Below are 15,259 nucleotides of genomic sequence, written 5' to 3'. Positions count from 1 at the left end.
CCCTGCCCTAGCGTTTGAAAAATGCCACAAAGCCAAGTCGAGACTGGGGCCCCGCCCTCCTGGAGCACCGGACTGGGCGCTACGCCCCCATCATGCTGCCCTCCCCTGAAGACGGGCTGGAGGTCCAGCCACTGCACCCGGACAAGGCCCAGATCCCCCTGGTGGGCAGTAACGGAAGCCGCCTGCAGGACTCCCGGATATGAGCACAGCTGCTGGGAGTGCCGCAGCCCCACCTGTGCTCCCGCCACAGAGACTGGGGAGGCAGTGGACAGGTGTCACCGCCTGCCCCGCCATGCCCTGCGCAGGGCGGCTGCTGGCACCTTGGCCACCACTGCTAGGGCGGTCATCTGTGCTCGTGTCCCCAGTGTTTACAGGTCCTTTGGATGCCAAGATGGAAGCTGGGGGAGCAGGAGAGGGAGAGGGCAGGATTGCTGGTTGGGGGCAGAAGCACTTTGAAGGGGTTCCCGGGCCAGGTCCCCAGGGGCCTGCCGTGCTTTATGTGGCCTCTGATGACCCCACACTCTGCCCGGAGCTGAGTCTCTGGGTGGGCCCCGGCCTGTCCCTGTCCTTGGGCCACCAGCCTCCTGGCCAGTGTTCCTGCCCTCAGAGCAGATCCCAGCCTCTGCCCGGGCAAATTTGGATCTTCCTACCTGGGGACAGAGTGCGGGGAGAGGGGCTGTGCAGTGTTACTTGTCAGGCTGTGCCACCCAGCCCTGTCTGTCTGTGTAATTATTTTTGTAAAAACTGTCTTATCTGTGGTTGCCACTCCCTTGCCCCAGGCCTCAGGCCCCATCTGTCTTCCAGGCCGGCCTGCACCTCACTCAGCTGCTCTGGGGCTCCCGAGCCTCAGTGCAGCCTGGCTGCCAGGCCTCGTGAGCAGAGACCCGTGACTCAGCAGCCTGCCCAAAGCACTAGTTCCTGGGGGCCAGGGGTGGAGTGCTGCTCAGCAGGAGGTTTAAGCTCAGAGCCCAGGGGAAGGGACCCTACATGACACCCCCTTGCCCTCCCGCCACCAGGCTAAAGGCCCAGCCTTCCCAGATCCGGCTGCCCTTGATCACGTGCCAAATGGCTCCAGCCCGTGTGCACCATCCCCTCTCTGGAGCCGGAGCTCCTTTCCCCAAGCCCTGCAGTGTCCGTGTGTCCATCCTCATGTCCCTCTGTGCAGCGACAGCCCCGGAAGAGCCGCCTCTAATTCTCTGTAGCAATAACGGTGCGCCACCCACCCCTGTCCATCGTGCACCACTAGGATTTTAAAGTCCATAGATTTTAATGAAATTTCTATTCCTGTCTCTGAGCTGCTACTGTGCTTTGTCTGAGTCCCGCAGGGAGACAAGACTTGGGGCTGGGACGAGACCTCTGCACTGTCTACACCCAGGCTCTGTGAAAGCCTGGGAGGAGAGAGGCCAAAGGCCGTGATGGTCAGGACCAGATACCAGGGACTTGGCAAGGGGGTGGGAGGAGGGTCAGACAGGCGGACAGCCTTGGGGTCCTATCCAAGACAAGATCTGAAGCAGGCAAGGCCATGGCAACTGAGAGGTGGCAGTAGCAGGCGGGGCGAGGTCCAGAAGCCAGAGCCTACTTTGTGGCCAGCGGTCAGGTCGGGGCCTGGGGCACTGCACTGGACACTGAGGTGGACGCTGGCCTTTTCCTGGGGCTGCACTGGAGCTTCCGTCCCCAGCGGCAGGTGGCAGCCAGGCCTGGAGGCCTGCGTTCCAGAGGAGGAGCAGGTAGGTGGCACTGGAGAGGCCTTGCCCAAACTCCAGCAGCTCCGCGGAGGCAAGGCAAGGACCTGAGGCCCTGGCCGGAGGACCCCACGGGCTGCTGCCTGAACAAGGAGTAGCCGTGAGAGGGCCATCGCCGGACCCTCTGCCCACCCTGTGAGGCTGTCCATCTGCTCTGGTGTACCTGTGGCTGGGGGAGGCACAGGAAGGCCGCAGAGGTGCCTGCAGCTCCTGTTGCATGGCCGCCTTCTGCTCCTGTAGCTCTGGGGGAGAGGAATGCTGAGGCGCGGCACCCAGCTCTTCTGGGGTGTGTCTAGGTGGGGCGTGGGGAGGAAGCTGGGGACTCGGGGGCCTGCTCAGGCTCCTCACCTGCCAGGGTGGGCTCTAGGGTTGCTTCAGAGGCCTGGCGTGCCCCTGTGCACGCCTCCAGGCAGCGCTGTAGGGAGAGCTGGCTCAGGGCCCCCGCTTCACAGCAGGGGTAGGACAGGCCAGGGCAGGAGGCAGAGGCCAAGCAAGATCTTGGCAGGGCCCAGAAGCAGCCCATGCCACACCCTCGTCTCCACCACCTGAGGGCAGCCCCCAGGAGAACACTACCCACGGCCCCCCTGAGAAGCCCAGCTTGACAAGGGGGTGATTGGACCAGACCCAGACTTAGGAAAAAGGCAAAAGATTGGAGAGCAAATCCAGCAGGTTGATTGAAAAGTGCTGACCTTGGACTTAGGGGCTCAACCTGAATCTCGGGCTTCTGGATTCACGCACACAAGAAGAGCACACGTGAGACGTGGCTACAGGACTCACGCAGCCTTTATATGCATGTACGCACACAGACACACATGTACACGGGCTCAGACACCAGGTGAGAGGTGGTTGTCTACACTCAGCAGAAAGGCTGGGGTGGGGGCAGGGCTGCAGCTCACCTGCAGGACGGGGATCTCCCTCTCCAAGGTGTGACACTCCTCCTCCAGGAGGCCCCTGGGACACGTGGGAGTGCAGCAGCCGGAGCCAGTGCCGCAGGACCGGGTCTCAGCGCAACCCTCCACACAGCCCCAGCCTCCAGCCCCACCACAAGCCCCCTCCAGGCCCTCCCTTCTCAGCCCACCTTGCCCTCTGCTGCCCAGGGCTGCCCAGCACGGCCCTCCAGCCCCTGCCAAGCCTCTTCCTGGGAAGAATGTGTCCTCTCCTTGCCTACCTCACAGCGCCCACCTGGACAGGCACTGTCATTTCTTCTGTACCGCTGCAGGGCCTGCGACACCTCTTGCCTCTATTCTCCCCCACATCACAGCCCTTCCCCTGTTTAAACTCTTCTGTGGTTTCCCCCACTTCGCCTCAAGGTAAAAATCCTCGGGCCATGGTCCCTGCTAGCATTCCTACTTGGCTACTTCCTGGCAGCAACCTGCCCCCTCCATTTCTCAGCCTTACTCTAGTGGGCCGTCCCCCCTACCCCTCAGGAATGCTGCCTTCCTCTCCTCTCTCCTAGTCCCAGGACTTCCAGATCTATCCAGTCCCCTCCCTGTCTCCACCCCCACTACACACCCGGGGGCCTCACCGCAGGTGTCTGGCAACCCGGTCAATGTTGGACAGGCCCAGCTGGTCCTTGATGAGACGGAGGTCTCTGCGACTGCTGCTGGGAGATGAAGGCAGTGTCACCCCGTGTGGCCTCGCCCGAGGCCTTCAGGACACAATGCCACTGCTCTTACACAACTCTGTGTCTTTTCTCATAAAAGCAATATGATACAGTACAAGGAGGAGGAGTTCTGGAATCTAGGTTTGCACATGGGCTCTGCCACCCTTGGGCAAATGGTTGCTTCTTTCTGAGCTTTCGTTTCCTCATCTGCAAAACGGGGCCCTCACTTACCTCACAGGGTTGTGAGAATTAAACATGAGTTGCTGCCATTCATTTCTTATGAGCATGCCCCTGCTCATTTATCTCATACCCTCCCAGCCCTCCTCCTGTTCCGTGAGCCTGAGGGACAAATGATTCCTGGACACGGCCTCCTTTCCTCCCACCCGTGTTTGCATAGAGTGTCCCCTCTTCCTGAAAAGCTCTTCCCTCTTTCATCTGCTCTTCTCTCTTTCATCCAAGACCCAGGTCAAACCAGTCACCTTCTCCAGGAGGCCTTGTGGGCCCCCAGGCTGGGCAGGTGTCTCCTGGGCCTCTGCCGCCCTCATGTGCTCATGCCTATCACCAGTGGCTGTAGAAGTGTCCAGCCTCAGAGCAGGAGCTCCTGTATGGAGCGGGTGGGACCCTCTGCCCAGCAGAAACAGGTTCCCTCCTCTCCTGTCCCCACTTACCTGGGTTCACCAGCTGGCCCCTGGGACGCCTCCTGTGCTGGAAAATCACACCGGGGCTCCTCCAAGGCAAAGCGCAGCACCCTGGGGCTATACTGGACCCAGGCTTGGGTCTGGTCCCTGCAGAAGGTGCACACGAAGAACACTCAGGGTCTCCTTCCAGGGAACCACAGGAAAGGCACCCCTACTCTGCACTGCCTGAGCCAGAGGAGGCAACCAAGTGATCAGCTCCGTGGGTCAGATTACTCGGCTCTCCCACCTGGCCCGAAGCCGAAGCACGGCCCCTTGTCAGGGTTAGAGCGAGCCCATCTGGGTTCTGGGGACCGGGCCCAACCCCAGGTGTGAGCTGCCCACCTGCCCTCATAGATGGCCTTCTGGCGGAGACACTGGAGCAGCTGCCGCAGCTCCCGGCGCACGAGGTCTCTCAGCAGGGGCGGTGGTGCCAGAAGGGAGGAGGGGTCGGAGGTGGGGCGGGAGCCGGGGGCTTGGGAGGACCGCGCCTCTTGGAGCAGAGACCGCAACATCGCCACCTGCAAGGGGAGCTGAGACACCTTGCGACGGGGAAGGCAGTGAGGGAGGTGAGAAGGGGTGGGGTGGGGCGGGGACGGGGGAGGAAGGGAGTCAAACAAGGCGGGGCGGGGGGGGAGGTCCCACAGGACCTCGAGTCACCCGGCAGAGCCAGAACCCAGCGTAGATGGGAAATCACCCGAGTCAGGGGTCCGGCCAGGCGTGTGCCCACCTTCCCACTCGCCCCACCTCTGCCCGCAGCTCCAGGCTCAGGTCCACCATCGTCTCCCCCAGAATCCTCTTCACTTCGGGCCGCTCCGGGAGCGGCACGTGCTCCTCCACCAGCTCCCAAAGCGACGGGGGCTCCCCCGGCATGGCCCGCCGCGCCGCCGCCCCACGCGAGTCCCGGGCTCAGACCGGCTGGGCCGACAGGCCGCCCGGGCCCGGCCACGCCCCCGGGGAGGCGCTCGCCCGCCTCTGCCGAGCAGCACCCGGGCTCCGCCGCCGGGACCCGCGGCTGAATTACCCGGCCCCGCGCTCTTCTCCCGGCTCCGGCTGGCTCTCGGGGGTCGCGGTTCCCGGTCACGGCCCCCAGGAGCCGGCCAGCGACCAGGGCCCTAGTCCCGCCTCTTCCGCGCGGCCGTCACCCGGGAAACTGGGCCGCCACCCAGGCCCCGCCCCCGCCCCCGCCCGGTCTGGAAAGCCGCACCCACTCGCCGGGCGTCCGGCGGCAACTGATGGGTGGTTTGGGGGTCTGAACCACCCAATGATCCGAAGGGTCCTGACCCCAAGTACCTGGGTCTCATCCCTGGCCACTTCGGGCGGGACAGGTGGAAGAGCCGAGTAATCTGAGCCCGCGCGGCTGCTTGGCTGCTTACTTCGTTGCCTCTTCTGGCTCAGAGGCCATGCAGAGTAAACCTTTCCCCTTAGAGACCCCGGCTCGCAGGGGCCAGGGGCCGGGCCAGGCGCCCTCCCACAACACACCCAGGGTCTGGATTCAGGGACCCAGATCCCCATCCCCAACCAGGCAAAGGGGCTGCTCCATTCACGTTTTTTACTAAAGCACCCACACAAGTTTCTGTGCAATGTACAAACACAAGCTAGCCCTGGGGCTACTTACTGCCTTTGCTCTGAGACAGGGAGCTGGGAACCAGACTGACTGATCCAAGCCCTACCTGCCACCCATGCAAGGCCCAAGCCCAAGATCCCAGGCAGTAACACAGCACCCCCTCTGGTCCCCTCCTGGTGCTGCTCCTCAGCAGGGGGCCACCAGTTTGCCCCCTACAATGTTGAATGAAAAAGGTTTCCCCTCCCCTGGGAGCAAGGGGGATCCCCAGGTCTGAGAAGTCCCCCTGGAAGTGGCACTGCCCCCGAGTCCTACCTCCCATTCTTCCAGGCCCTAGGGGACTCAAGGGAGGGGAAACTGAGGCACAGAGAGGTGGAGTGACCTAGCCCAGGCCACTCCATGAGGCAGTGCAGGGGCTGGCCCAATCCTGACAGTAAGGGGGGCTGGGCTGGGGAGGGAGGAGTAAGGAGGAATGGCCCCAGAGGCCCCCCAACTCGAGGGGCCTGTTCAGGATGGATGCCCCTCCAAAGTAGGTTCTGAAATTTCCGGTGCAGCTGGGAGGGCCTATTGAAGACCCTCAGAAAAACAGAGCCCACAGTTTCAGTCCTGGGAGATCCCCCTCAGAGCAGCCGCCAGCCAGGCTGAAGGTCAGTCCTCTGGCCAGCAATCCTTGGCACAGGAGCCTTTGTCCTCTAGTGTCAGCCCCGGGGGGGCCATGATGGGGGTCGTCCAATGTCCACTGTGATGTTGGTGAAGAGCGGCTGCCTAGACACCTCCAAGACCTGATACCGCACTGACCCGATGCCGTCGCGCTTCATGGTCAGCTTCGTGTTTTGAATCTTGGTAAACCTAGACAGGATGGAAGTGAGTCCAGGTCAGGGCTAACCACCAAACCCAACATCTCTGGGGCCAAGGGTCAAGCCATCCCGGCTTCTTCCAGGGGTGACCCGGTTCTCCTTGCCACCCCTCCACCTGCCTGGAGCTCTTTTGCTCTTACAATTGCCCTCCAAACGGATCTCACCCCCAAAGTCCAGAACTGTGACATCCCCACAAACCTCTTATCTCAGACCTTCCTTCTTTAGACCCAGACATAGGGCATCCCACAGACACCTCAAATGCAATGTGTCCTCTCCGCTCCCCAAACCATCATCTCGGCCACCCTCTGTTCCTCATCCTTTAGCCACTCCTTCACCATTTATTGAGCAGTCCCCATGTGCCAGGCTCTACCCAAAGCACCAGGGACACAGCCATAAACGGGCCAGCAAGGTCCTTCCTCTCACGGCAAGTCTCTGCCACTAGGGGAGACAGGTAACAGACAAGGAACACAGCATTAGTGGAAAGAACAGAGAAGAGGGAGACCAAGAAGACTGACTTGGAAGGGGTGAGTATGTGACATCAAGCTGACAGCAGGAGGGAGAGCATTCTAGGCAGAGGTAACAGCACCTGCTGACCCTAAAGTGGGAATGAGAATTTGCACAGCTGTGTGGCTAGACCCTTAATGGGCCAAGGGAAGAAGCAGTAAGACTTAGCTTGGAGGTTACATCATGTATGGGCAGGGCTCTGTAAGTCAGAGGAAGCAGGTTCTTTATTCCTTGAGCAAGAAGACATGGAGGGATCTTTAGCCCAGTTTGGGGAAGGAAGGGTCAGGGAACATGAACTACAGAAGGGAAAGGGGAAGCAGGGAAACCAGTGAGAAGTCACTGCAGTGGTCCAGGCAAAAGGAGATGTAGTAAAGGGAAATACTGATGGGCTCAGATATGTTTGGGGGTGGCACTGATATGACTTGCTGATGGTTCGGACATGTAGGGTGAGTGGAAGACAAATCCGGGAGAACTCCGGGATTCGAGGCAAAAGCGGCTAGGTAGATGAAACCACCACCCACAGGGTACCTTTAGCCAGAACATCTTGCTATCTTGTCACTCACCCACCCACGGCAGACATCACTAATTGATGATGGCTATTCCTGAACCAGGACCAAGGCTCCCGGCACTGTGCTTCTGGAAGAGCTGCACTCCCATCCTCATCCCAACTGCTTTGGTCCTCCCAGTCCTTCTGAGCTCAGCTCAGACCCCTCTCTGAGCTCTCACTCTCAGACGCCCTGAAGCCCTCTCCTCCCTGTCTTTTGTCCCTTCCCTGCCCACCATGATTTTTACCTAAACTGCTTTTCATCAGCTCCCTGGGCACTCGGTGCTTCATGCTTCTGCCAAACATCAACCCTACGTCAGTGCGGCACTCCCCACTCTTACACCCTGGGCTCGGAGCGGAACCACCCTACTGTTCCAGCTGGAGCAGAGCGGCCTCGCTCCCAGCATGCCCCTGGGGCCCCACGGATTCCGTCAGGCCTGGTCGGCTTCCCTCCGGCTCCACCCAGCAGCTCGGCAGCCCTTCACCTTCCTCAAGGGCGACCCCTTCCATGACTCCCCAATGCCCCTGGGACAAAAGTGAAACTGACAACCTGGGATTTGAGACCCCCAACACCCATCAATGATCTTCTCTACTGTTAGTCTCCGCCCTCAGAAATTTTAATGCCCCTGAGTTTCGGACTCTCAGCATATACCATGCATGTTCACATCCCAGACTCCGACACATACTATTTCCTTTTATCCAAACTGGCCTCCTCTAGAACCTGGAGAATACGGCACTGTGCCCAAGGTAGATGGGTGACAAATATTTGCTGAATGAATAGCTGTCAAACTCCAGTTTACTACACATTCTCCAGGAGGCTTCCCACCATCCCTCTGCCAGGACAGCACCTTGCCCTGACCACCCTGTGCCATAACTGCCTATCTCCCTCCCTAGAATGAACTTCGTATGGGACATCCAGCTCTGGACCCTTCTCCCCAGCAGGTTTGGCACCAGACAGTCCCGGAACAGTGTCAGGAAGCCCTTGCCTACATTTCACATGCTCTCAGGCACTTCTCCCAGCCAGCACCAGACACCAAATGTTGCTACACCCTCGGAGACAGAGCTGCCCACTCCAATCTCAGAGGGTCAGTACTGTCTTTCCAATCCCCGGCCCACACGCCCAGGGCTCAGGCCTTTGTTGAGCTCCAGGCCCAAGAGCTGAGCCCAGTGCTGTCTCTCTCTCATCCTATCTGCTCTGGCACAAGTGAGATCTGTGGGGACACCGACGGGAATGCAATCTACTCAATGACAATCTTAGCCCTGCCTTTACGTTTTAGTCACTGCTAGGAATCAAGCCAGGAGTGAGAGCTGCCTGGGTGAGGCTGAGCTGGCGGGTAGGGAACAGGGACCAGAGGCGCTGAGATTCATGTCGAGGGTCGGGGACCTTGGGATCATCTCTGGGGATCCGCTGCACAGGGGGTCACCCCAGGGAGTAAGGGGTTAGGGGTCCTTGGGGTCGGGGTGCTGGGGGTCACCTCTGAGGATTGGGCTCGTTATGCTTGTCCCGGTCGTGCTTGATCATGCGGTAGCGGCCTATGCGCACGTCTGGGCGTGAGATCTTCATCCCAGTCAGGGAGATCCTGGGGATGGGGACAGATGGACTGGAGCAGGCACCAGGAAGGGCAAGCAGCCCCGCCCGGTCTGCCACACCCTCTCATGCCCCCCTCCCCCCCCCCCCACTCTACTCTCCACCTGTCACTCACCTGTTGAAGATGTCGTCATCCTCACCACCCCAGCCCCAGTACTCATTGGGGAAGCCATTGATTCTCAGGAACTGGGCTTTGCTCAGGCCCGACACGCCTCCAAAGTAGCCAGCGTAGGGCAGCCTAGTGTGCAGGAGGGCGGGCGTCAGTGTGGGCCTGAGGGGAGGATGGAGATGGGGTGGGGAAGAGTGTGCCCCGGGCCAGGAGCTAGGGGAGCACTGGGGCTGGGAGTGAGGGCCTGGACATGTTAGGGGAGGTGGGGAGGTGGGGATGGTGAGTTCTGGGTTCAGCTGCAAAGGGAGCTCTCACCGGAAGCCGAACTTGTCCATGGCGATGGCGAAGTGGCGGGGCTGGTCGCCGCAGCGGTACAGGTTGCGGTCATCCATGGGGACCAGGTCCACGTCACTGAAGATGAAGCAGTCGTAGGAGGCGTCCTCCTTCAGCGCCTCTAGGAAGCCCACGTTGAGCAGCTTGGCCCGGTTGAAGGTGTCCTCGCCATGCTGGGGGTGGGGGAGGGGCCAGGTCAGCTCTGGTCCTGTGACTGGCAAGCACCTGCCATTTACCACTGTCCAGAGTGGTCCCCAGGGGCCTGCTACCGACCCCCCACCCCCTTCGTGGCTCCTGCAGACTCCCAGGATCGAGTCCAGCTCCTTACCCTGGGCCCGGCCTTCCAAGGCCTTTCATGACTTGGCTCTAGTCTCCTCTCTGGCCACTGCCCTCAGACACCAAGGCCCAGCTCCACTGCATCCCTCAGTGGCCCGGCTCTTCCTCGCCTTGGCCTTGGTGTGACAGTGCCCCTGCCCGGAGGCTCTCCGCTGCTTGCACTCGCGTCTGGAAGGCCTCCCTGAACCTCCCCGCCGCAGTGTCATTATTCATCCCCTCCCGCGTGCTTCACGTATGCCGGCGTCCACTTAAACTGTGATTTAGAGCTCTTACTTCAATCTTCCCTCACTCAGACATGCCCTGCGGCCTGGTCTTTGTGCCAGGCGTCTTGTTTGTGCCACTGGAGATCCTGGAGATGAGCCGCCCTGAGCACACCGCATCCCTACTGAGCACAGTCACCAAGTGAGATGGACAACCAGGGGCCCGAGTGCCCAGAAACCATGGGACTGAGCTACGGAGCCTCAGCCACCTGTCCCCTCTGGCTCATCTGGACCTACACCCAGTTCCCTGGGGAGCCTCTGACACCAGGACAGGACGGGCGAGGTCACTCGTCTCCCCACAAAATGACAAGCTCAGGCAGTCATGGTCCAGTGAGCCTGGGCCCCAGCCGACGATCTCCAGGCTGGAGCCGGAGAGGCTCCGGTGGGGGGTCCTCCAGGGGCCCTTCTGGAAGGAGAGAAGCAAGAGTGGCCCTTCCTCACCACCAGCCAGCTGGGGCCTAACAGGGTGGGAGCTGCTATCCCGGGGCCCTGAACTGCCCAGGGCCCTTGCTTTCCTCCCTTCTCCCCCTGCACCCTCTCTCCCTCCAGTCCTTGGAGCAGCTGTCCGTCACCTCCGGGCTCATCGGGACTCCTTTCCCACCTCTCTCACCAGCCAGGAGCTCGGGTAGCTCCCACAGGGCTCACACGCACGCCCAATTCTCTCCCCTCGGGAAGAGAAAACCTCCCTCTAACCACTGCCCTACCTTTTTGCCGTCCCTTGTTGGCAGAGGTTTGTTTCTTTTAAGGAGTTGTCTCCAATCGCCTGTTTCCATGTTGTCAAATCTGATTCTTCAACCCACTGCAATCTGCTTCCGCCCCCACCATGCCCCTGAAATGGCTCTCGCTGGGCCCACCCTGTTGCTAAATCCACTGGACGCGTCTTGGTCCACATCCGTCCTTCCTCCCACGGCAGCGCTCACGCACTCGCCGCGCTTCCTTCTTGACGCTTATTCCTGGGCTCCCAGAGCACCGCACCCTCCTGGGTCTCCTCAAACCTTTCTTGCCAACCTTGGCAGCCTCTGCGGCCATCTCTCTTCCTCCACCCGTTTCTTCCACGCGGGCCTCTCCTCCCAGGCCCCATGCTCCCTGCGGGTTGGACACTGTTGGTTTTAGGGACCATCTACATACTCGTGGCTCCCAGGGCCCTCTCTCCACCGCAGACCTCACTCCAAGGTGGACTCATGTGACCAACTGCCTGCTAACCACTGCTCTCACACTCCCCCAGGCACTCACACTCAGCACACGCAGAAAAGAACTCAGAGTCATGCTCTCCCCCAGACCTGTCCCGGCTCCTGCGTTTCCATCTTGCTCACAGGCGCAGCGAACACCAAGACAGAGCACTCCAGCTGTCCTGGCGTCTCCCTTTCCTCCACCGGTGTCACATCTCTCCCTTCCCCCCCACAGCCACTGCCTGACTCACACCATGCCCACCATTTCTTTCCTCCACGTCATAGCCTCTTCCCACTGGCCACTCTGCCTCGAGGCTCCTCTCCCAGGCCATTCTCCACGTGTAATCAGTGATCTTTCTATAAAGAAACACACACTTCGCTCCCCCCTTAAAACTTTATAATGGTGCCCACCACCTTCAGGCTGGATGTCAAGTGCTTAACAGAACTCCTAAGACCCTTATGGATTTGGCCTCCATCAGCTCTTCCAGCCTCATCTCTGTTACCCACCCTTCACTGTGGGCCCCACACCTCAGGCAACAATTCCTGAACACACGAGACCGGCTCTCTCGCTGAGGCCTCTAGTCCCTCTGCCTGGCATGCCTGCCTCCGCCAGTCGTCTGCCAGCTGATGCCTGTTCATCCCTCAAGACCCACCTCAACCATTGCTTCCTAAGCCTAGGGCTGGACCAGGCCCCTTGGTGCTCCCACAGCTCCCTGCTCCAACTCCAGACTCACACCATCGTCCTGGAGTCTCCAGGGATCCAAGCCCAAGTCTGGGAGTTTTCTGTGGGGAGGAGGGCCGAAGCCAGGCCCTCTGTGGGCTCCAGTGGCCAGCCCTGGCTGGCCCATGGCACGGTTCAGAAAGTGAGCCGAGTCTCTGGGCTTCAGCTGGGCCAGCACTTGGCACTAAGGCAGACTTCATCCCTTCTTGAGGACTAACTCTTCCTCTCCTCGGCCCTCAACACCTCATAGCCGGCATCCCCTAGGTCTCCACCACCCCGAGATGGGACCCACCAAAGGCAGACAATGGGGCTCATGCCCATTAAGGCCAGGCACACATCCGCCAGTGTGCATGCCAACATTCACACGCACGTATCCCCTTCACGAATATGCACACCGACATCCATGTACCCCCACAGGTAATTCACATATCCCCACAACCATGGCAGACGAGCACCACGAATGCCCCCAAACCCACACATGTACCAACAGGCACACGGGCTCCACGCTCACAAGCGCCCGTGGGCCCCCTGGTGGTTAGTACCCAGCCTGGGGGTCACAGACAGCACACCTGGTTGATGACATAGATGCCATAGCGCAGCCGCTGCCGCCTCAGGATGGGGTGCAGATAGTGGAGCCAGTAGCGTAGGTGGTGCTCCCGGTGTCGAAAGGGGATGATGACTGCCACTGTCTGGGCTGGGGCGCAGTCGGGCGGTGTATAGCGGCCACCCAGGAGCACACCCGGGTTCTCCCTCTGCACCCGCTCCAGGGGCATGGGCGAGGTGAACTCAATCAGCAGTCGGCCCACTGCAGGCAGGACGGTGGCAGGAATCAGGACTTCATCCGAATCCAGGGACACCAGCCCTCTCCCTCGGCCTGGGGGTGGGCGAGGGGGCCCGAGGAGTAGCCCTCTCACAACAGACCCGGACCCTCGGCACCCCATCGGTCAAGACGCCACTCCCCACGGGATGGCTAGGTCCTCTGCCCACCCCTATGGGCAGGCCCTACCCTGCAGGCTCACCAAGGCCAGGTGGCGAGTCAGGACAGGGCGGCAGGAGGGGAGCCGAGGAGCCAGGCCGGACACTGGGGGCCTCAGGGAGTCCGGAGCTGGGGGCCGTGGCGTTGGGCCGGGAGCAGTTGGAGCTGCTGCTGGCAGCTGGGTGAAGGACACGGGCAGGGCCTCGGGCACTGAAGCGGCTGAAGAAGGCCAGGTGCTGGGCATAGACGTCGAAGTAGAGGATGACGGCCACGAGAAAGTGCAGCAGGCAGAGAAGGAGCACCGCCTTGCAGACGCGCTCCAGCGTCCCCCCCAGCAGCCTGCTCATCCCGCAGGCGGCCTCCGGCCCGCCCAATGGGCCCGGGCATCCGGCTGCCGGCCTGAGCAAAGGTAGGAAAGAAACCGACCCAGCCGGTTAGGGCTGATGGGCCAGGCTACCCACCCACCTCCTGCCCACTGCTCCTACTCATGGACCCGCATCCTCACATTTACCTGCTCAGGCCTGTGACACTCACGGACTCACATTCTACCTGCAAATAGACACACAGACACAGTCCCTAGCAACTCAATACTCACACATCTTCATGCACCTGAGTACTTACCCACGTAAGCTTCCATTCCTTGTACACACACACACACACACACACACACACACACACACACGTATTCCCAGGAACATGGACCCGTAGCCTCTGACCACACTGGTTCATACCTAAACATGGGAACCTGTGTACCTAGAGACCACATGTGTACCTGTGCCCCAGAGAACAGACACCCCCCAGGGCAGTATGCCCATCCCAGGACTGCGGGTCTGGGGAAGGGGCCCATTTCCTGAGCACCTGCCATGCAGGAGTGCTCTGTGCCACAGCTTCAATTAGTCCTCCCAGGAGCACAGTGGGCAGTGGTTTGGTCACACAGGTTCCAGGGGCAAGCAGGCCAGGCCAGCTGGAACCAGGCTGGGCAGTGGCCCTCAGCATCCCGATGGCCCAAATACAGGATGTCTGTGGGATCCCTTCCTTCTGGAACAAGAGGTCAAAATACAGGGTGTGGCACAGGCACTCCCTATAAGACCTCAAGGGTTGGGCTGAACTCTCAGGGGCCCGCCTAGCACTGCTGGTCCTGACTCCCAGAACAGGGATGCTGGAGCCCTGGGAACAGAGGTGCAGCACTCAGCAGGCAGGAGAGGGTCCTGCTGGGCACAGCTCCAGCTGCGGTCCCAACAGCGCGGCCACACTTCTGAGGCCACTTCTAGCGGCGCTTCAGGTTGCAGGGGGCATCACACAACCCTACAGGCACCCTCGGTCCCAGCTAGACTCACCTGCACTGAGACACACACACAACTACAGACAGACACACCCAGGTGACAGTCACACACAAGTTACACACTCACAAACAAAGCCGCGGGTCCTGCACTTACACAGCCGCACCTACAAGCTCCCGGGCGCCTCACAACACGCGGCCCCACGTGCGAACATTCCCACCCGTCCTGGGGCAGGAGTTCTGGGTCAGGCTGGCCACCGGCAGCGAGGTGCGTTTGGGCAGGGCTGGAGGGCTGAGCCGCCTGAACACGTGGCACCCCCGGACTGGGGAGGCAGCGGAGACCCGGAGGGTGTGGAGCCTGGGGGTGGGGAGGCGTGGATTGGGGGAGTGGATGGAGGCGGGGGCCGAGGCCAAGGGGAAACGTGAGTGGAGCGCCTCCCCGCGCCACGAGGCCGGGTGAGCAGGGACAATAAAGGAGGCCGGTCGGGGGCGGGCAGCGGAGCCCAGCGGAGCCCAGGGATGGGGTGGGGGTGGGGAGAGGCAACGCCGGGCCGGGCTGTGGCAGCTGGCGCCTCTCAGCGGGTCCTGGGCGGGGATCGCGGGGATCGCGGGGCCGGGGCTGGAATCTGGGGGCCCGGAGCTGGGGGCCGCGCGCGCCTCCCTCTCACCCGGCGCTCAGCAGGGGGCGCTGCTCCGGCTGGGGCTGGCTTCCCGGCTCCGGCGGCTGCAGACGGCTCCGTCCCCCATGGCCGGGCCCCGCCGCCTCCCGCCGCCGGGTCAGCGGCCCCCGCGGCCCCCGGGCCGCCTCCCGCCGCCGCCTTGGGCCATGGTGCGGAGCCACCCCGGGACGCAGGGCGGGGCCGGGCGGCGGGCAGACCCACGGACCCCGGGCCGATGGACCACAGTGCCGCCACCTCCCTCCCGCGCTACGGCGCCTCGGAGGGGCAGGCCCGGCCGGCGCATCCGCGCGCGCGCCCCCGCGGCCCCCGCCTCCAGCGCG

General features: G+C 61.7%; 3 protein-coding genes across 15 annotated transcripts in view; 1 reads left to right on the top strand and 2 right to left on the bottom strand.

The window, feature by feature from the left end:
• The window catches only part of SLC6A9 (solute carrier family 6 member 9), a 34,619-nt gene extending 33,325 nt beyond the window's left edge, over positions 1–1,294 (top strand). For all 4 annotated transcript variants that reach the window (XM_059689875.1, XM_059689878.1, XM_059689879.1 and 1 more), the window contains one exon: positions 12–1,294. In XM_059689875.1, coding sequence (XP_059545858.1) covers positions 12–203 — 192 coding nt within the window. In that variant the 3' untranslated portion in view covers positions 204–1,294. The remainder of the gene's footprint in view (positions 1–11) is intronic.
• On the bottom strand, positions 1,249–5,151 carry CCDC24 (coiled-coil domain containing 24). 8 transcript variants are annotated; one of them, XM_059689892.1, is made up of 8 exons: positions 4,767–5,151; positions 4,365–4,561; positions 4,014–4,130; positions 3,268–3,345; positions 2,639–2,693; positions 2,091–2,157; positions 1,906–1,984; positions 1,249–1,825 (listed from the first exon to the last, which is right to left on the bottom strand). In XM_059689892.1, the coding sequence occupies exons 1-8, from the start codon at positions 4,890–4,892 to the stop codon at positions 1,594–1,596; spliced, it is 951 nt and encodes a 316-aa protein (XP_059545875.1). In that variant the 5' UTR covers positions 4,893–5,151; the 3' UTR covers positions 1,249–1,593. The 8 variants fall into 8 exon arrangements, with proteins under 8 accessions (XP_059545875.1, XP_059545871.1, XP_059545876.1 ...); XM_059689888.1 differs by having other exon boundaries at positions 1,249–1,821; XM_059689893.1 differs by having other exon boundaries at positions 3,268–3,342.
• Positions 5,152–5,557: 406 nt separating this feature from the next.
• B4GALT2 (beta-1,4-galactosyltransferase 2) lies at positions 5,558–15,223 on the bottom strand. 3 transcript variants are annotated; one of them, XM_059689869.1, is made up of 7 exons: positions 14,928–15,223; positions 13,024–13,379; positions 12,574–12,809; positions 9,501–9,691; positions 9,192–9,314; positions 8,964–9,068; positions 5,558–6,432 (listed from the first exon to the last, which is right to left on the bottom strand). In XM_059689869.1, exons 2-7 carry the CDS (start codon positions 13,325–13,327, stop codon positions 6,282–6,284), a joined length of 1,110 nt encoding a protein of 369 aa, XP_059545852.1. In that variant the 5' UTR covers positions 13,328–13,379; positions 14,928–15,223; the 3' UTR covers positions 5,558–6,281. The 3 variants fall into 3 exon arrangements, with proteins under 3 accessions (XP_059545852.1, XP_059545851.1, XP_059545850.1); XM_059689868.1 differs by lacking the exon at positions 14,928–15,223 and adding an exon at positions 14,427–14,614; XM_059689867.1 differs by lacking the exon at positions 14,928–15,223 and adding an exon at positions 14,417–14,554.
• Between the last annotated feature and the right edge of the window lie 36 nt (positions 15,224–15,259).

This window comes from Myotis daubentonii, chromosome 3 (genome assembly GCF_963259705.1).
Source record: "Myotis daubentonii chromosome 3, mMyoDau2.1, whole genome shotgun sequence".
NCBI lineage: Eukaryota > Metazoa > Chordata > Mammalia > Chiroptera > Vespertilionidae > Myotis > Myotis daubentonii.
The sequence above is the reverse complement of the archived record's forward strand: the minus strand, read 5'-3'. Positions and strand labels throughout refer to the sequence as shown.